The following is a 22,227-nucleotide window of genomic DNA, read 5'->3' on the forward strand; positions in this document are numbered from 1 at the left end:
GCTTAAAATCGCCAAAGATGAGGAGCTGGATTTTCATCACGGAAGCAGGAGCAGAAATTTGCCTTGAGTGGGAAATTGACTAAAATTCATGCAGTAATTGATTGATCTTTGGTGTTGAGAGAGGTTTCCTTTTCAATTAGAGCCAGTTGGGACAGGAATGGAGGCAGGTCAGATGAAGTGTAGCACTTGTTTAAACATGTAAAGCAGCCAATACTGAGACTGCTGGGTTCCTGATGGAAAGATCTGCAGTTTGTGCCAAAGCCTTCTGCTTCACCAGCAGGAAACAAGGTACCACAGGGGAGCCAAAGGCTTGGTACCCATGAGGGTGAGGAAGAAGCTCCTCTTCCCAGAAAGTAGCAGGGTAAGGCCACCTTGTCATGCAGAAAGGGCCTCTATTCAGTGTCATCTCCCTCTGCCTTGAATTCCTCCTCTTCTCTTCCCTCCTGCTCATCCCTTGATGATTTGGCCTTTTCAGGGGTTTCACCATCCTCAAGGTCCAAACCTCCCTAGCGGGTCATGTTATAGAGTACATATGCACCTACCACAATAGCCAACCTTTGCAGGAACATATTGGAGGGCACCCACCATGTTCAGGCACTGTACCCAGTGCCCTCTGAGCCTGAAATGCTCCATCACTTGTGAATCTGATGTATTGTCCAACCTGTCACCTGGGTGATGCAGCAATCTGCAGCCACCTGTGAGATCCCGCAGCAATCTGCAGCTGACCCTTGAAAGGATCCAGCAATAAAGAAATTCAAGGCCACAATTACCTTGACTGTTACAGCACAAAGATAGGTAGGAAAGTATGTGGTGAAGAAGACATAAGGAGTTTGCAGACAGATATAGTTAAGTTGAGTGGGTGGGCAAAAACCTGGCAGATGGAGTATAATGTGGGAAAATGTGAAGTTGTTCACTTTGGCAGGAAGAGTCAAAAAGCAGAGTATTACTTAAATGGAGTGCAATTGCAGAATTCTGAGGTGCACAGGTGTCTAGCTTTTCTCGTGCATGAGTCACAAAAAGTTAGTGTGCAGGTACAGTAAGTAATCAGGAAGGCTAATGGAATGTTATCCCTTATTATGAGAGGAATTGAACATAAAAGTAAGGATGTTATGCTTCATTTATACAGGGCATTTGTGAGATCGCATCTCGAATATCATGTGCAGTTTTGGTCTCCTTATTTAAGGAAGGGTGTAAATGCGTTGGAGGCGGTTCTGAGGAAGTTTACTAGATTGATGCCTGGCATGAGCGGTTGTCTTATGAGGAAAGGAAAGGGACAGACTAGACTTGTTTCCACTCGAGTTTAGAAGAGTGAAGGGTGACTTGATTGAAGTATATAAGACCCTGAAAGATCTTGACAAGGTGGATCTTGTAAGGATGTTTCCTATTGTGAGTGAGTCCAGAACCAGGGGGCACTGTTTAAAATTAGGGGTCGCCCTTTTAGGACAGAGATGAGGGGAATTTTTTTCTCTCAGAGTTGTGCAACTTTGAAACTCTCTGCCTCAGAAGGCGATGGAGGAGGGGTCACTGAATATTTTAAGGCAGCGGTAGATAGATTCTTGTTAGGCAAGGGATTCGAAGGCTAATGTAGAACTCAAAACACAAAGAGATCAGCCATGATCTTATTGAATGGCGGAGCAGGCTCGAGGGGCCAAATGGCCTACTTCTGCTCCTATTTCGTATGTTTGTCTGTTGACTGCTACTGGCAGGGCCTTCTGATAAGTGGTTTGAGATGTGTGGTCCACACTGAAAAGGGTACAGATGCCTAAAGGTCACAGTCTCCTTTGACAGATTCCCATTCATATCCAAGTGCCTTTACCTCTGTCGGTAGATCCTGTGCTCAGAGTATTGTTTGCTCTGCTTCATGCCCCTCATCCCTCTCTTCTGGCCTCTTGATGCCTGGCACTCTGCCCTCTCTGTGCAGGGTGCTCTTCCTCATCTTTGATGGCCTTGATTTCTGAGGATGCAGCACCCATTTCCAGCTGCATCCTTCCATTTCCAGCCGCATCCTTCCTGTTGTTCAGGTGGAATCCAAACTGTCCACTGTTCTGATGCCCACGTGACTCCAGGAGGATGACAACCCTCTGAACTGACAAAGTTCTTAATGCTGACTCATCCCCTGACCTGTGATGGGCTGCACTAACTTTTACTTCACTTCCACCTATGATCAGAATTTAGACTTACCTTCAGAAGCTTTTCTGGCCTCTCTGACTCACCCCCAAATTGCTCCACATCTGCCTTCAGCTCATCTTCTGAAAGATGGCCTTTCAACAAGCCCTAACTGATTAATTGGCCTCAAAAGAAGTTTGAGCGAGTGCACAGGCCTGCGCTCTCCCTCACCCATACAAAAATTTTGGACAACCAGGTCTGAAGCGGGATGTCGGCCTTTTTGATGTCACAGCCTTTTTTCCAGCTGCCAGCCTCTACCTGGGCCTGATTCGAATTATGATGTTTGGGCCCAGGAAGTCACACATCAGAGGCTTCAGGAAGAGCAAGAGAGAATATTTGAGGAGAACCTCAAGGTAGGGCTGGGGGAGGATTTTGGGGAGAGAGAACATAATATGATGTTTAAAGAAGGAGAAAGAGCCAGAGGAATATGGAGTGAGACCAAGGTGTGGCTTGATCCAGGGCTTTACTGGCACTATGGCTGTTGGGCAGAGTTGGTGGTTCAGTCAGGCGGGGAAACTCTAATAAGGCACACCAAGTTTCAGGCAAAATCAAGGCATCAATACCCTCAGCCCATAATGAGGTCATAGATGGCAAAGGCATTGATTGTAAATGAACAGAAATTCTGTAGGGAGATGTGGAGAGGGGCAGTGATTGTTGATCAAAATACCTTGATGTATTGGAGAGGATTTAAAGAATAACAAGTGATTCAGAGGCTTAGCTCTGCATTATAAGGAGAGATTTATATGGCTAAATTTGTTTCGATTACAGAAAATAAATTGAATGCAGGAGAATCATTTTTTGAAATGCACCGTGGAATGAATAATGCAGATACAGGCAGATACTTAGGCTGTGAGCCCAGAACCAAAAGACACAGGTATAAAATTAACAAACCTTAAGCAAGACTTGAAACTGGAAGCAATTGTTATTTCTTAAGAGCTATAAAGGGTTATCAGTTTATAAAATAGATTTCCAGATAAGGCAGTTAATTCTGTCTGAGTGAGCACCTTAAAAAAAGTATGAACATCCAATTAATAAAAGGTTTGAGGGTTGTCAGGGTAAGTAAGAATCATGTAGATTGAATGCAGCATGATTAAGATTAGATCAGCATCCTGAATTAATGCTTCATTCGTTATTTTTTGGGGGCGAGCGGGGAGGGTGCGCAGAAACTTAATGGAAGTGAATATGATTGGACAGATTGTAGGTGGTATTGAGAAGGCTGGTGCTTCCCGGGCCCAATTCCTTTTTCCCCTTCATCCCCTCTTGCGATGTCAAGAAATGTGAGCCCAAAAGCCTGTCATATTTTAGGGACATCTGGGGCACTATTGGAGCAGATGGAGGTGAAAATTGGGATGGTCTTATGTGAAAATACCCCTGGTTGAAGGTATGTGTGCTCTGTGCCTACCCCTTGGCCAGCTGTAGCTTTCTGTTGTCAATCAAAAAGGTGATGGGTTCAAGTCCTACTTCACTTACTCACAAAATCCAAAGAAGTGGGGCTAGCAAGATGATGTCACCCACTGGCATTCCCATGATGAAGCAGATGTGCAGAATTCTAAGCCAGCAGAAAGAGGATCATCAAAATGGGAAAGGCCATGATTGTCTTAAAGTAAAACACTGCAAAGTAAACAGCTGCTGCATTCCAGTCTGGCCTATGTGTGACTCTCAACTGACCTTTGAAATGGCCTAGCAATCCACTCGGTTGTATCAAACTGCTACAAAAAGTCGAAGAAGAATTAAAAACCTGGATGTACCAGGATCTAATGGTGAATCTTGTCAAAGTAGGCATGTACAGCAACTAATAAATTCATTGGAAGTCCCCTGGCATATTTTGGAACTGCTCCACAGCACAGCACAGCACAGGGTTTATAACATGTGCTGCTTCTTCTGGTGGCAGCAAATCAGCTCTACAATTGTAATTGATCTACCTGGTAGTGGCTAAGCCTCTGCAAGTGGGGGACCTAGGCATCAGACACAAAAAAAAGACACATTCGACACAGTTGACCCCTCAAAGTTCTCCTCATCTGGGGTCTTGTGCTAAAATTTGGAAAGCTGCCCCAGGGACTAATCAAGCAACAACCTGACCACTGGTGTCAACCAGTGTTCCCAGATACCTCCATCACCATCCCTAGGTATGTCCTGTTCCATCGGTGGTACAATCAAGAAAGATGACCCTGGGAGTCCTCAACATAGACTTCATTAGGTCTGAAGTCAAAGACATCAGGTCAAATGTGGCTAAGGAAACTTTCTACTGATTACCACCAATGGCCCTCCTTCAGATGATGAATCAATAAATGGAGAGGCACAGATCAGGACTGCAATGGAATACTCCCACTTGCCTGGATGAGTGCCTCTCCAGCAACACTCATGAAACTCCATGCCAGCCAGAACAAAGCAGCCCACTTGATTGGCAGCCCATCAACCACGTTAAGCATTCGCTCCCTCCACCATCGGTACATCATAGTTGCAGTGTATACCATCTACAATATGCCCTGCAGCAACTCGCCAAGTATTCTTTGACAGCACCTTCCAAAACCAACACCTTTAGCACCTAGAGAACAAGGGCAGCAGGTGCATGGGAACACCATTACCTGTAAATTCCCCTGCAAGTCACACATCATCCTGACTTGGAAATATATCTCCATTCTTTCACTTTCACTCAATCAAAATCCTGGACCCCACTCCCTATCAGTATTGTGGGTGTACCTACACCACATGCAATGGATCAAGAAATGGCTCACTACCACATTCTCAAGGGCAAAGAGGGATAGGCAATAACTCTTAACCTTAACAGCAATGCCCTCATTGCACTAAATAACAAAAAAAATGTGTGTGTATAGTATGTCGAAATAAGCTTTTTGGAGTCAAATATCTCTGGGCTGAATCTTCTTATGACCAATGAATCCTAGTCGATTACCATCATCTCAGGCTTGGGACGAGAGCAGAGAATCAAAATGCCAGATTTTTATAAAGGCAATAAATAGTTTAAATTAAGCAGTTTTATTCATTAAATGAAAGAGATGGAGAATAGTTTGGTTAGGAAGCACAACTATTACCCTTTACCAATTCTCTTTTTAAAAGTTATTACGATAAAATCTGTCCATAGAAGGCCAATTGGTTGATTGCACTGATATTGATCATGGGTCAGTAAATCCGGTGAGCAACCCTTCTTTGTATTTATTTCCTAATTCTTATGGAAAATGATTTTCCAATGTGCTTCCTTCGGGTGAAAGTTGCTCTTGAGAAAAAAATTATGCAAGAGTTTGTTAAGGTTCCAAAAAATATGCAAATGATCAAACTAATTTTTGTCAGGATTTCCTGGCCTTCTTGCTGGGAATGTGTTTTGTAAACCCAAACAAAATATGTATTGCTGAAAAGGCACATCTGGCCTTCAAGAGCTTGTTGTTGTAGAACCTGCTTCCTGTTGTAATTTACTTTATTGGTTTTGTAACTTCTGCTATTTTTGGAGTGCTCCATCGCATTTATTTTTGACTTTCCATTTTTCCTTTAGTTTTGCCTGCTTTGTCCAGGTCAGCAGTCCTAAAAGCTGCAATTTTGATCACAGTATTCGAAAGACAGGAATTCTTCCAGAAATCTACACTTTCTGCTGGCTTTGGAGGAGAAAGGTGGTGTTAGGAGAGATCAAAAACAGATACACTTATATCAGAAGTGTACACAAGTTCTTAACAACTCAACTGTACCTTTGTCACCTGTGAAGATGCAAAGCACTCCTGGCTGTCCAACCCCTCCACTTCCTCTGAAATTCAGTTCATTCAAAACTTTGCTGCCCAATTCTGACCCTGCACCAGGTGTCACTCAGTTATCACCACTGCCCTCACTGAATGGTTTTGGCTCCTGGTCCCTCAGTGCCTCCAATTTAAAATTCCCAGCTTTGTGTTTAAAACCTTTCATGGCCTCATCTTTTCCTATCTCTATATCACCCCCAGCCCTACAACTGCCCTCCCAAATGTTCTGTTTCTCTAAGTCTGCCACTTGTCCACCAATCACCACCCTGCATCCACCCCTAAACCAGCTCTTTGCTCCACCAATATGGCCATGCCTTCAGTAGTATAGGCCTTACACTTTGGAATTTGCTCTCATCACCTCTCCATCACCCTCTCATCCTCTAAAACCTCTTAAATCCTAGTCATTTGATTAAATTTAGTCTTTTGACTAAAGCCTTGGCCAACCCCACCTAATATTTCCTTTTTCAGCTCAGCATCCATTTTTGTCTGATTAACCTCTGTGATGCAACTTAGAGGGTTTGTTCTATGTGAAAGGCATTATATAAATACATATATGTTGTTGTTATACACCAAAGTGCAAACACCTAAGTAGATTTCAACCTTTACCTAGCTGGCCTTCAATACGAGGCAGTCAGTAAGGTATACTGTCTCCTCCACCTCACCTTCAGATCAGGTTAATACCAGGGAAAGCTTTGCTGTTGTCCTCGAAGGTGACTACATCCTTCAATTTTTGAACAATGTTTCAAGCCACCTCAGGGGAAATGATAAAGTCTATCTGCATGCTATGATATATACAGCAGGTGATAGATGTCTTTTTGGCCATGAAAATAATTATCCCCATAGAAAACAAGCAGTATCACAGACAGCACTTACTACATTTTCTTCTGCATGATAGGCTTCCCCAAAATACAGAATATAATAAGGCATAAATATGGCCATCCAGACCCCTGACACAAATCACATGTCCTTCATGAAAATAATGAGATTCCATTCCATTAATGAGGTGGTTTATGATGTATAAATTTGTGCGCAATAACACCCATTACCCTAGCAGCAATCACGATGGTGTCATTTTACAGAAATTCATCGTTTTATCATCATTTAAAGGAGGAGAAAGGCTGAATAAGTAGTTTCTTTGTTACCAGATGCCTTCTTCAGCTCTGGCTTATGAGACAGTTGCAAACAAGAGGTAAACATAAGACATTTGCGTGCAACTAGGATTACAGCAAGTCAAAGCAGATTCAGATGTCATGGAGCCATTTATGGCACAGAAGGGGGCCATTCGGCCCATCGAATCCATGCCAGCTCCCTGTGGAGCAATCCAGTCCTCCGCTTGGTCCTTGTGACCCTACAAGTTTATTTCCTTCATGTGCCCGTCCAATTTCTGTTTGAAAACATTGATTGTTTCTTCTTCAATACCCTCATGGACAGCGAGTTCCCAGTCATTACCACTCGCTGAGTTAAAAAAGTTCTTCCTCACATTTGCCTTGCATATCTTGTCCAAAATCTTAAATCTGTGTCCCCTAGTCATTGTACCATCAGCTAATAGGAAGAGTTTTCTTTGTCTACCTTATCTAAACCTGTCATAATCTTGTGCACCTCTATCAAATCTCCCCTCACTCTCCTTTGATCCAAGGAGAACAACACCGGCTTTTCAAACCTAACCTTGCAACTAAAAAACCCAATCCCTGGAACCATTCTGGTAAATCTCCTCTTCACCCTCTCAAGGATAAGTGTGGTGACCAGAACTGGACACAATACTCCGGTTGGGGCCTAACCAGAGCTTCATAAAGGTTCAGCATATCTTCCTTGCTCTTGTACTCAATGCCCCTATTTCTGAAGCCCAAGGTCCCATATGATTTGCTAATCACTCTCTCAATATGTCCTGCCACCTTCAAAGATTGATGCATATGCACCCCCAGTTCCCTCTGGTCCATTACACCCTTTAGAATTGCGCTATTAAGTCTATATTGCCTCTCCCCATCCCTTCAGCCAAAATGCACCACCTCACACTTCTCTGCATTAAATTCCACCTGCCACTTGTCTGCTCATTCTGTTAACTTATCTATGTCCTGTTGCAGGCAATTTGTTTCATTCTTACTGTTTGGCACTCCTCCAAGTTTGGCATCATTGGCAAATTTTGAAATTTCATTCCATATTCCAAGATCCAAATCATTTATATATAACAATAAAAAGCAGTGGTCCTAGCACTGACTGCTGGAAAACACCACTGTCTACCACCCTCCAGTCCGAAAGACATCCATCATCTACCATTACTCACTGCTTTCTGTCTGTCCTGAAGCCTATTTTTTGTCCAATTATTCACTGGTCCTCCAATTCCATAAGCCTCAATTTTGTTAACCAGCCTTTTATTGGCACTTTCTCAAAGGCTTTCTTAAAATCCATGTATATAACTTCCATTGCATTCCTTTTATCAACCTTCTCTGTTACTTCATCAAAAAATTCTATGAGACTAATCAAACACAGTATGCCTTGTACAAATCTGTGCTAGCTATCCTTAATTAATTCAAATATCTCCAAGTGCCTGTTTGATTTTTTTCCCCAATTTAAGAATTCCAAAACATTACCCACCACTGCTGTTAAATTAACTTGCCTGTAGTTGCTAGTACTTGCATCGTTTTTTCAATAAGGGTGTCACATTTGCCACTCTTCAATCCTCTGGCACTTCCCCAATATCTAGGAAAACATAAAAAATTAAGGCAAGCCCTTCCACTATCTCCACCCCCACCTTCTTCAGCAACCTGGTATGCAAGCCATCAGGACCAGGTGACTTAACTACTCTTAGCATAGCCGGCCTTTCACACCTTGCCTTTCAATTTTCACAATATCCATTGCGTATTGCTGAAAAAAGAGATATGTCAAAGCTTTTTGTCTTGCACTCATCAGGACACTTTGAAAGAATGCCAATATAAGGGGAAAACAACAATTTATACTATATGAGATTGGTTGACAAGTGGACTCTGATTGGTAGAGGCTTTGCCATGGAGAATGTAACAGTGATGATGACTGACAGCTAACTGCCAAGCATTGTTGAAATTTAAACCAGGCAGCTTGACCCTGATTGGTCAAGGCAGTCCCCTGAGGAATGAGTCAGCGAATGGCTGTCACTTATTTTCCTTAGCTGAAACAGGCGCAATGTGTGTACATGTTCTTTCTGTCTACAAAGAACAGGGCCCTGTGTATTAATTAATTATCTTCCAGTACACACAAATGCTCCGCACTGCGAGCCCGACTGACAATCTTAAATTGGTTGTCAGCGTAATTCTTAGCACATTGAGGATTATTTAGCAAATGTTGTCCAATCACGGAATCACATTTAGTGTTGGACACTGTGTTTTGAGTTTTGCAAGCATGGGCTGGTTGGGTACGGCCTGTACCTAGACCGTTGCAAACAGCAGCTGGGACATGCTGTTTGATACAGTCCACCAGTCTTTGGGATGGACGGTCTACATACCTAGCATCACATTGGCACTGAAATTCATATACCACATTACTTATTTGTGTGATCGGCAGAATGTCTTTTTGGCTCAACTTCAACATCCTGTTAGTGGTGGATACCACTTGTGTTGCTACTGCATAGTAGCAGCGTGAAACAGCTAACTTCACCTGTTGCTCAAATGTTGTCAGTTGGGCTCACAGTATGGCACATTTGTGTACACGGGAAGCTACTTATGTTAATACACTGCTTACTGCAGGCATTTTGCCATACAAGGCTTATTGTTGGCTACATAATGCCAAGTTCAAATGGCAACTAATGTCATACCAACCTAATCCTCAACACCAGGTCCATGGGTCAGACATCCAGCACCAGCACAGGGGTTCACCCCTAATATTCAAATGATCCCATTCTCAAAAGTTGGAATAGAAGCCTCACCCCTACACACCTCTGGAGTGCAGCACCAGGATCACAATTTCTAGGTTAGAATTTTTAATCTTAAATAAGGGGATTGCTGTTTTTAAGGAAAATTTAAAATCTTTTGGTTGTAAGACTCTCTACCTGATCTAAAAGTTTTTGCTTCTACTTAGTATAATAGCGCACAACATCTTGGATACTGTTCCACTAAATGTGGTGCACCTTTAATAACACCACTAAGCAATAGTCACAATACTGGTTACTTAGTAGTCCTGTGAACCAGAGTTCACCTCGGTGGTTAATCCGCTGTGCACGTCTTCAGAGTAGCTGACCAAACAATCCACCCACTGCAGCAATGATGTCATCGTGTGCTCTTTCTTTATACTGTTTTTTTGGCTCTGACCTTGTGCCATGGCATATGCATATAGGGCAATACCTGTTTTCAGCCCATGTTTTCAATTACCTCAGTGCCTTTTCCCTTGTTTTTATGTCCTGGGCCCCACACAAGGTCACGCTTGAAGGAATAGAGCCAGTCTGACTCTGCTTTATCTCTTACACTGTTATCAATCCCCAGGCTGGTACAGATAGATATCCTTATTACCTCTAACGAGCACAAAAGGTATTTATCTTTCTCACAGTTTGTGACCAGTTCTCCTGCACAGTTTATTTCATTTTGTGGACCTTGCTAATTCTGGCAAGGCTGTGTCTTGACTAAATTCCCCATGCTGCATTGCATCCACAATGCAGTTCATCATGTGTCTTCAGTCAGAGTACTGCTTCTATACGATTTTCCATCATGGGACAAACTTCACACACGGGGCCACCAAGCAACTGGTCTACATTCATTAATATAAAAGGAATAAAGAAACAGTTACATAGTTAAAAAGTTATTAATACATTAAAAGAAAGTCAATAATAGGTTGGCTTGCAGATTCAGCTCAAATAATTTGATAGTGGACGTATATGGAGCAAAGGTTAACAGGTACATCGAGTGATTGAGCTAGAGAAGTGAGCCAATGTACTGAAATATCTTTAAAGTGGATGATAGGATAAGTGGGCAATGCATGGAATTACCTGACATTTAACTTGGTTAAGATTCATCAAATGAAACACAAATATAATCCCTGCCACTTAATCTGCATTTCTACCGGATTTATCTATCCATTCCACTTTTAATAATTCTATGATAAATAAGAGAAAGAAGAAATAAAATAAAGTGAGGCAATGAAAAGAACGTAATATAAATAAAGCAAGGAAGGTAATCAAGGAGAAATAGAAAGGAGGAATGTAGGAATTGCTGAGGAAAAAAGAGCAAGGTACAAATAGTTTGCTGTCTATCATCCTGATGATGTATGGGGAGCAGTGGTGCAAGTTGATGAGGGCCCAGCAAGTATGAGGTAAAGGGCCAATGTTACCCTCTTTACTAAAATGGGAATATAGGGATTAGCGGGCTTGATTTTCAATTGAGAATATCAGGACACATATCTGGAATGAACAGTTACTTCCCCCTCCTCCAGATACACAGAGTGGGGCCTGATATTAACTGATGGTTCTCTATACAGTGACCTGCCATTCAATATATGGTGAAAACCAATGGCATCTATAATTGGTAATCTAATGTACACAGACCATGGGAATATTAGAAGCATTTTTCATGAATGTTCCCACTTCTTTTATAAAGGCATTTGAATCCAATCCTGGAAAATTATTACAGGTGATTATGAGAAAGGGATGAGAGGCCTTGAAGTTCATAGCCATCATGCAGTGATGCACCCCCCTCATTGAAATTATAGAATTTCAAGGATTCTATGTAACTAGGGTAACCAATGAAAAATGTACAGATTTATTGATGTTCCTCAAGCCAATAAAGCAGATTCTTACAATGAAATTAGAGAAAGTATGAAATAAAAATTGAAAGCGCTATAACTAAAGAAGAGAAAGCATGATAATCGTCTAAGGAACCGTACTAATCATGCAGAAAAGCCATTATTAAATGTTCTAGACTAAACTACTTTTTCTTTTTTTAGTCAATATTTTTGTTTCATTCTTTTGGTCACCTTCAGAAATTAATATGCTTTATACAATGCTCATCCGTAATATGAATTTGACCAACACATTTGAATTTTATACTTCACTTATCCTTTTGCTAATGGCTGTAGGAGACACCAGTGAACTATAAAATAAAAATAATCCCAGATCCTTTCAAGTGATGATTCATAAGCAACATATCTCGTTTTGAATGCTGTGAAGAATTAAGGACATTTTAATGACTGAAAGAATTGTTCTTCATCTTTCCTTCTTTTCTGATATTAACGTTTGCTAGAATCATCATCTTGAGTAGTGGAAAATTCAATGAAAACAAACTAAGAACACTTCGACATTATGCAAAATACTGCTATGCACCTCGAGGTCAACTGCATCCGTTATATTAAATTGAATCATTAGAGTCTAATATGCAGCTGGGCAGAAGGCAGTAAAATCAGCAAAGCTGAACAGACAGCACAATGTTTATACAGTGTTACCAGGGTTTGAAATTAAGGGGGATTGAGAAATAATTCTTCTCAAATCAGATAAACCTGCCCCAAAACCACTTTCAAAAGGGCGAACCAGTGAAAAAATACCTGCAACTCAGTCACTGGTGAGATATGGTATGCTAAGGGTACACTGCTTCTAATAGAATTTCAAGTATGATTTAAACAAATCATTGTGTGCTGTTGCAATTGATTTTCCATCTTTCACACATGAAACATTAATTCTATCAGCAATAAAATTATCAATTATGCCTAGGAGATAATCGCTGTTATAGGACATGTACTTAAATTTAGAACACTGGCAGATGTTTCATTTTCTGGGGGCTATTGTTTGAGCGGGTGCAATTTGTGGCGATATCACGTTTAAAGGTTTCATTGTGATGTAATTTGTGTGGCAGTGATTGGTTTATGTGGTAACTGGTACAATATATATTTTTTGGTTTTATCAGGTGTGTGTGTAATATAGACTGCAGCAGATTCAACTACAATCCAGTGTGTGCATCTAATGGAAAGTCATATGATAGTCCTTGCCTTGTCAAAGAAGCATCCTGCCAGAGACAGGAGTGGATTGAAGTAAAACGTCTTGGTAAATGCCAAGGTAAATGAATACATGTTCAGAAATGATGCATTGAGACTATATTCACAGTGATGTGCTAAGAGACTGGCATCTGTTTTGGGTGGCAAAAATTCTGCAAAACATTCAATCAATTTATCCACGTGCAGAGTTTTAGAAATAATAAATTAAAAGCCATAGTTGATGCATCATTTAGCTCACGCATAATGTAATTATTGGCATTTCACCCTGTCTTTTTCATTTCCATTCACATCATGTAGCATCCCAATGAGTGTTTAACTCCATATGACTGTGCATTCTTGCCTTTTCAAAGCCATTGTACATTTTCAAATTACTATGTTTTCCATTAATGATTATGCAGTTTTAAATGAAAATATGCCTCCACTTTAATAGAACTTGTCAGCTTGTTTGTTCTCAACTGCTATCCAGTGAATCATTTGTTACTGCATTAAGCATGTCTCCAAGCAATAAAAAATGGCAGTAAAGGCAAACTAACAGGTGCATAGTGGGAGGCTGGGGAATAGGACTGTAGTAAGGTTCAGCCTAGGGATGACCTTATAAAGGGCAAATGGATGAGGCCATATTTGCCAAAGATTCAATTAAGATGTATAAGACCTATTCCTTGCACATCAATCCCTCCTCTCTGAAAAATAAATTGAAAAGCTGTTTTGAGATTGTCAGTACTCTAAATGAAGAAAATCCTTCCAAAACATATAATTTCAGCTGTCAGTTTTGACGTGATAATAAAAAAGCAACAACAATTTGTTATGTTGTTGCAAATGACAAATACTATTTATGCAAACCTTGTTTCAATGCAGAAATGTTTTCCATCCAGATTACACCAAAAGTAGTTGAATCTTTAAAGTAGATTTGTGAAAACAGGTAAACACCCAAAATGCTGGGGAGGAAGTGCACGTTCAAACCAGAAGTATACTAGCTGTCATGTAGGGTGAAGACAAGAAAGAACCATCCTATAGCCATGCTGAAGCATGCATTATTCCCTTCACATATACAAATATGCTTGAGGTCCCCTAGATTGGTTTACACTGAGGCAGCTTGCAACATTGTGGGCTGCACTCTAGGAAACTAGCCCTAGTGATCACCCACAACAAAATAAGTTACTTAACCTGAATATAGAACCAAGTGGAGCAGGATGGTTCCTCCTGCCTTCTCCTTTAACAACTGTCCTGCCACTCCCAACATCAGATCCACCGCCTCCATCCCTATTACCCAGGCCTCTGTCCCATCTCCCTGATTGCAGACCCCCAATGTCTTCTCCAAATGCTCTGATCACCCATGCTTGCACTGATCCCCAATCATCCACTCCCCCCGACACTCTCAATGTCCCATCCTCTAGACCTCAAGATCCCCTGCCTGCAGCTCACTCAACACCCTGTGATCCTAGGCCCCTCCAATATGATCCAAACACCCAGCACCTGAGATTCCCATCCCCAGATCCATTCCTGACCCTAAACAAAGGTTGTCTCACCTCTCAACCCTAAATGGACTCCCAGCACTTGTGACACAAGCAGTGGGGTAATTTTTCTCTACTCTTATCCAGCTGACTATTGTACCATACCAGCTCTATCACAATGTAGTCTGCGGCCGTCTGAAGAGCCTTGGATATCACCATATTCGATCAGAGCATTTAACTCAAAAAAGGTCAATTCCAAATTGCTAGACTTTGGGGGGTTTTTAATGCCTGAGTCAAATATCCATTAGTGCTAAGCATTACCCTTTTGATATAGATATTGTGGTAAAAGGTCCACCCACAGGAGCTCTCAACGTTGGCAGAAGATTGACAAATACTCCAGAAAATGTGCATGATTTGCATAGTTTCTTGAAGTCTCTGACAATCTTTCACTGAAGTTACAGCAGGAGATTGGGGGAACTTACCTGCAAAATTCTACTCTATTGTATGTTAAATCATAGAATGGTTATAGACAGAAGGAGGCTATTCAATCCATTGTGTCTGTACCAACTTTTTGCAAGAGCAACTCAGCTCGTCCCACTCAATCACCAGCCCTTTCCCCATAGCCCTGTAATGTTTTTCTCTTGAGTTAATTATCCAATTCTCTTTTGAAAGCCATGATTGAATCTGTATCCACCACATTTTCAGGCAGTGCATTCCAGATCCTAACCGCTTGCTGTGTAAAATGTTTTTATCTCAAATCATGTCCTCTGGTTCTTGGCCCTTCTGCCAATGGGAACAGTTCCTCCCTATCTACTCTGTCCTGATCCATCATCATTTTGAACACCTCTATTAAATCTCCTCTCATCTTCCCTGAGGAGAACAGCCCCAGCTTCTCCAATTTATCTACGTAACTGAAGTTCCTTACTTCTTGAATCACTCTTTTAAACCTTTTCTGCACCCTGTCTAATGCCTTCACATCCTTCCTAAAGTCTAGTGCCCAGAATTGAACACTTTACTGTGGTTGAGATCGAACAAGTGGTTTATAAAAGTTTATAAAAATTCCTTGCTTTTGTACTTTTTTATAAAAGAGTTTGTACTTTATAAAACCCAGGATCCCATATGCCTTATTTACCACTTTCTCAATCTGCCCTGCCATCTTCAATGATTTGTGTACATATATCTCCAGGTTGTCTGCTCCTGCACACTCTTTAGAATTTTACCCTTGATGTTATATTCCCTCTGCTAGATCCTTCCTACCAAATTGTATCACTTCACACTTCTCTGTATTTAATTTTATCTGCCACATCCCCGTCCTTTTCACCAGACTGTCTATGTCCTCTTGAAGTCTATCATTATCCTCCTCACAGTGGAAAATTCAGACCTATGCCTCTATTTATAAAGCTCGAGGATCCTGCATGCCTTTTTAACCATTTTCTCAACCTGCTCTCCACCTTAAATGATTTATTTATCTCCAGTTTCTCTGTTCCTACATCCCATTTAGAATTGTGCCCTTTTATATTCCCTCTTCTCATTCTTCCTGTAAAAATGTATTGCTTCACACTTCTCTGCATTAAATTTCATCTGCCATGTATTCATTCATTCCACCAGCCAATACATGTCCTCTTGAAGTCTATCACTACCTTTGCAACTCGCAATACTTCCAAGTTTCGTGTCATCTGCAAATTTTGAAATTGTGCCCTGCACACCAAAGTCTAGGTCATTAATATAGGCCAAGAAAAGCAGTTCTCCTAGTACCGAGCCATGGGGAACTGCACAGTATACTTTCTCTAGTCCAAAAAACATGCACCACTATTCCCTGCTTCCTGTCACTCAGCCAACTTTGCTTCCATGCTACCACTTTCCCTTTTATTCCACGGACTTTAACTTTACTGAAAGCACAAAGCATTTGCAATAAGATGCATGAACTAGTGGCAAGAGGTAAATGGTTTAGATTTAATCACCATTACAGAGGCATGGGGCAGAATTTTGCCGTCGGCGAGCAGGGGCGGGGCCCGCTCGCCGACGCTTAAAATGACACGGAATGACGTCGGGGGGAACCCCCAACATCATCCCGGCCCATTTAAATTTTCAGGAATGTGGGCCCGAGGCAAAATCAGCTGTCCGCCCGCCGACCTGTCAATGGCCAATTGAGGCCATTGACAGGGTCATTTAAACAATTAAAGAACCTGCCCGTCCAACCTTAAGGTTGGTGGGCAGGCCAGGAGCCCCAGCGGGCAATAGAAAAAACATGAAACCTCATCCACCGGCGGGATGAGGTTTCATGTAGGGTTTTAAACCGTTTAATAAACTTATTATGTAAATTATGAACATGTCCCATTTCATGTGACATTGTCACATGAGGGGGACATGTTAAGGATTTTTTTTTTCTATTTTTAATCTTTTTAAAAATGTCAGTGATCTCCCTAAGGCAGCACTTAGCCTCAGGGAGATGTGCGCTCTTTCGTGCGCATGCGCAAAAAAGTGCACTCTCGCATTTGGGGAATTCCCCCCCCTGCCCGCACAGGAAGCGCATAGCGCTTCCCGCCGGACATCACGCTGGGCAGGCCTTAATTGGCCCACCCACGTAACATGGCGGCAGGACCCGCTTCTCCAGCGGGGATCGGCTCCCCACCCGCCAGAGATTGGGTCAGGCCCACCTGCCCGACAGGCAGAAAATTCTGCCCATGGTTACAAGGCTATCAAGGTTGGGAAATAAATATTTCAGGATACCCAATATTTTGGAAAGACAGACAGAATGGCAACTGAGGAGGGGGTAGCCCTGATAGTAAAGGCTAACATAAGTACATCAGTAAAACAGGATCTGGCCTCAGAAGATCATGAAGTAGCATCAATATGGGTGGAAATTAGGAATAGTATGAGTCATAAAACACTGGTGGGAATCATTTATAGGCCCCCTAACAGTAGTTATACCATTGAACAGAGCATTACACAAGAAATTACTGTGGCTTATAACAAAGGCAATGTAATAATTGTGGGGGACTTTAATTTTCGTATAGACTGGGATAATCAAATTGGCAAAGGTGGTATACAAGATTAGTTTGTAGAATGCTTACCTGACAATTTACTAGAACAATATGTTGTGGAATTGACCATGGATGAAGCTATCTTAGATCTCATATTGTGTAGTGAGACAGGGCTAATTAGTAATGCCATAGTAAAAGATAGACTGGGAAATAGTGATCATAATACTATTGAATTCCATGTTAAGTTTGAAAGTGACATACTCCAATCACAAACAAGAATATTAAACTTTAAAAATCCTTTTACATAGGTATGAGGGGAGAACTGGCTAAGATTAACTGGGTAAATAGACTAAAAGGTATGGCAGTAAATGAACATTGTGAAACATTTTAAGAAGTAATTCAAAATATTCAACAAAGTGCATTCCATTAAAAAACAAAAACTCAGCAAGAAAGATCCATCCATGACACGCTCAGGAAGTTAAGGATAGTATTAGATTAAAAGAGGAGGCATATAATGTTGCAAAGAACAGTAGCAAGTCCAAGGATTGACAATATTTTAAAAACCAGCAAAGGGCCACCAAAAAGTTGATGATGAATAATGATGATGAAGGAAAGAAATAAAATATGAGAGTAAACAAGTCAAAAACATAAAAACAGATTATAAGAGCTTTTCTGAAAAGGAAGTATTCTTATCATATAAAAAGGAAGCAAATAGCTGAAGTAAACACTGATTCTTTAGAAACAGGGACAGGAGAAATGATCATGGGGAATGAGAAAATGGCAGAGACATTGAACAAATATTTTGTGTCTGTCTTCACAGTAGAAGACACAAGTTGCATACCAGAAATAGAGGGTCACCTAGGGGCTAAAAAGAATGAGGAAATTAAGATAGTTAATATCAGCAGCAAGAAAGTATTAACAAACTTAAGGTAATAAAATCTGACACACCCCCTGGACCTGATGGTCTACACCCTAGAGTGCTAAAAGATATAACTGCAGAGATAGTGGATGCACTAGATATGATTTTCCAAAATTCCTTAGATTGGGAATGGTCCCATCAGATTTGAAGTTGGCAAATGCAACACTATATTTCAAGAAAGGGTGGAGAAAGAAAACAGGGAACTATGAGCTATTAACCTAACATCAATTGTTGGGAAAATGCTGGAATTATTAAGGAAGTCTTAACAATGCACTTAGAGAAGTATAGTATGATTAGAACAAGTCAATATGGTTTTACTAAAGGGAAATCCTGATTGACAAATTTATAAGAGGTTTTTGAGGGTGTAGCTAGTAGGGTAGATAAAGGGGAACCAGTAGATGTAGTCTACCAGGATTTCCAAAAAGCATTCAATAAGGTGCCACACAAAAGGTTAATAGACAAGATAAGGGCTAATGGAGTTGGGGGTGGGGTAATATATTAGCATGGATAGAATACTGGTTATTGGACATGAAGCAGAGAGTGGGCATAAACAGGACAATTTCAAGTTGGCAGGCTGTGGCAAGTAAAGTGCCACAAGGATCAGTGCTGGGGCCTCAGCTATTTACGATCTACATTAATGAACTAGATTAAGACGCAGAAAGTAATGAATGTAAGTTTGCTGATAATACTAAGCTAGATGGAAAAGTAAGCTGTGGGGGGAACACTGAGAGGCTGCAAAGAGACATAGGCAGGTTAACTGAGTGGGCAACAAGATGGCCAATGAAGTACAATGTGGGGAAGTGTATTCACTTCGGTCGTAAGAATGGAAAAAGAGAATATTTTTTAGAAGGTGTAATACTTGTGAATGTTGATGTTCAAAGAGACTTGGCTGTGCTTGTACAAGGAAAACAGAAAGTTAGCATAGAAGTACAGCAAGCAATTGGGAAGGCAAATGGCATGTTGGCCTTTATTGCAAGGGGGTTGGAGTACAAGAATAAAGAAGTGTTGCTACAATTGTATAGAACCTTGCTGAGACCAAGGGCTGGATTTTACAGGGGGCCAGACTGCTTGCCTGCCACCTGCCCTGCGCCCGCACCGCCCCACCCACCCAGGGAAAGAGAGTCAGCTAGCAGCTGTCACACCGGAAAGGACCCCGCCCAACAGCCATAGCACCCTGCGGAAAAGCTAAAACGCCTGAGAGTGGGGCTTCTGTCCCTCAGCTGGAGGAAGTCTCATCCTTGAGAGCTGCCAGCCAATCTGATTGGCTGGCTGCTCTAGCAGTCCCAGTAGTGTCAGAGCTCAGCAGTGGGTGCTGCTGGCACTGCAGGAAGGAACACAAAGGAGAACAATGACCACCACAGAAAGGTAAATCCCAGGTTTTTAGGGCGGGGAGGGATCTGAGACCCCAGGGAGTGGGGACAGGGGTTGGGGCTAAGTTTTGGATGGCAGGTGGCAAGGAATGAGGTGCCCCCTTTCCTTCCTGCCATTTTACATCTAGGTGTCCCCCTACCCCACAGAAAACATGTGCAGTTTGGTTGGCGGGGTGGGGGGTGCTGTAAATCCAGCCATGTATTTAAGGAAGAATAAACTTGCATTGGAGGTGGTACAGTGAAGGTTTACTAGATTGGTCCCTGGGAGGAGACAGTTGTCCTCTGATGACAGACTGAGAAAATTGGGCCTATATGCTCTGGACTTTAGAAGAATGAGTGGCAATCTCATTGAAACACACAAGATCCTGAAGGGGCTTGATAAGGTTGATAGTGAGAGATTATTTCCGCTGGTCAGGAAATCTAAAGCATGGGGGCACAGTCTCAAGATAAGGGACTGATCATTTAGGACTAAGGTAAAGAGAAATTACTTCACTCAAAGGATGGTGAATCTTTGGAATACTCTAGCCCAGAGGGTTGTGGATGCTCCATCGTTGAATACATTTAAGCCTGGGAGAGGCTGATTTTTGGCCTCTGACGGAATCAAGGGATATGGGAGCAAGCAGGAAAGTGGAGTTGAAGCCTAAGATCAGCCATGATCATATTGAATGGCAGACCAGGCTCGATGGGCAATATGGTCTACTCCTGTTGCTATTTCTTGTGATATTGTGTTTGCTGACAAGCCTCTTATGTGGCAGTTTATCAAACACCTTTTGGATGTCCATATACACCACATCAACCACTTTACCCTCAGCAATCCTTTCTGTTGCCTCATCAAAAAACACATCCAAGTTAGCTGGACATAACTTGCCCTTAACAAATCCGCACTGGCTTTCATTAATTCGTTCATGGTTGTCCAAGTGACTATTAACTTTGTGCTGAATTATCATTTCTAAAAGCTTCACAACTCCAAGGTTCAACTGACTGATCTGTAGTTCCTGGGCTTATCCTTACGCCCTTTTTTGAACAAGGGTGTAACATATAGATGTAGAAAAATTTTGCAATATGTTCAAAATGTGATCAAGTCTGTTTCAGCATATTCCTTCAATTAAAGCCCAGTATCTTGTTGGTATCCTTAGTTATTTAAATCTGTAGAACTCCAAAAGAAATAGAAGAATAACAGTAAACTGACTAAAGAATGTATGTCAGATTTTATGTATTTGCCAGGAATGTACTTGAAAGTCAGTGCACTCATGGAATTCTCTGCTAACTAATCCCAGTTAATCTAAGATTGCATCTACTCACATTAAAAGAAGAAATAGAAAAAGTCTTATTACAAATATATAAATTCATTAGAAAAGGGAAAAATGTCAGAATATTGGAAGAAAGCTAATTTGTTTCCTATTTATAAAAAAGGATACAGAATGGTCCAATTAATTTAATGCTGGTGGTAGGAAAGATAATGAAATCCTGACTAAAAAATATAATAGAAAAGCAGGTAGAAACTGGAAATATAGTAAAGAGTAGTCAGCACAGATTCCAAAAAGGAAGACCATGCTTGACTAAACTTATTGAATTCTTTGAAGAAGTAACAGGAAGGCTAGATAAGGGTAATAGAGTAGATGTAATATATTTGGATTTCCAAGAAGTCTTTGACAAGTTGTTGCATAGTAGATTCAGCAAGTAACATGTGGAGTCAGGAGACAAGTAGTAGAATTGATATCAAGCTGGCTCCAAAACAGACAACAAAGAAGAGGGGTTAAATATAGTTACTCAGATTGGCAAATGCTGGGAAGTGTTGTTCCACAATGATCATTGCTGGGACTACTGTTGTCCACAACTTACATATTGATTTGGACTCAGAAATTGGAAGTACAATTTTCAAATTTGCAGATGACACCAAGTTGGGGGATGTAGTTAATCTGGAGGAGGACTGCAACAAAATACAGGAAAACATTAATAAACTTGCAAAATAAGGATGCAATTTGTAAATGAACTTACATATTAACAAGTGTGAGGAAGTACATTTTGATAAAAAGGCTATGGAGGCCACGTACTCTTTGGAAAATAAGCATTTACATAGGGTTGAAGAACAAAGGGATCTGGGTGTACAGAAACACAAAAAGGAGCAACTCAGGTTAATAATGCCATAAAAATAAACAGCATAATGTGGTTCATTTCTAGAGGGATGGAATTGTGAAGCAGCAAAGTTATGTTAAATTGTGTCCAGATGAGGCATGAATGGCTATGTGGCAGCCATCTGAATGCAACATGAAAGGATAAAGAAAGACACAAGTCAGCAAAAAAAAAATAAAAACAGATTAAACATATAGAACAAGATGGAGGAGGAGGTTGTGATCTAAAGTTGTTGAACTCAATATTGAGTCCAGAAGGCAGCATAGAGTGCCAAAGCGAAAGATGAGGTGCTGTCCCTCAAGCTTGCGTTGAGCTTCATCAGAATATTGCAGCAGGCCATGGGCAGAAAAGTCAGAGTGGGTACAAGGTGGAAAACTAAAATGACAAGCAACAGGAAGCTTGGGGCCTTGCTTCTAGACTGAACAGAGGTATTTCACAAAGCAACCAGCCAGTCTACATTTGGTCTCCCCAGTGTAGGGGAGACTACATCGTGAACAGCAAATATAGTATACTAAATTAAAA

The 22,227-nt window shown here is 41.2% G+C and overlaps 1 protein-coding gene across 1 annotated transcript in view; it reads left to right on the forward strand.

The window, feature by feature from the left end:
* Window positions 1-22,227, forward strand: part of LOC144678705 (tomoregulin-1-like) — a 346,693-nt gene that overhangs the window by 298,551 nt on the left and 25,915 nt on the right. Inside the window, exon 6 of the mRNA XM_078538515.1 lies at window positions 12,761-12,909. Within this exon, the coding sequence (XP_078394641.1) occupies window positions 12,761-12,909 (149 nt within the window). The remainder of the gene's footprint in view (window positions 1-12,760; window positions 12,910-22,227) is intronic.

Source organism: Cetorhinus maximus, chromosome 3, assembly GCF_964194155.1.
Source record: "Cetorhinus maximus chromosome 3, sCetMax3.hap1.1, whole genome shotgun sequence".
Classification (NCBI taxonomy): domain Eukaryota; kingdom Metazoa; phylum Chordata; class Chondrichthyes; order Lamniformes; family Cetorhinidae; genus Cetorhinus; species Cetorhinus maximus.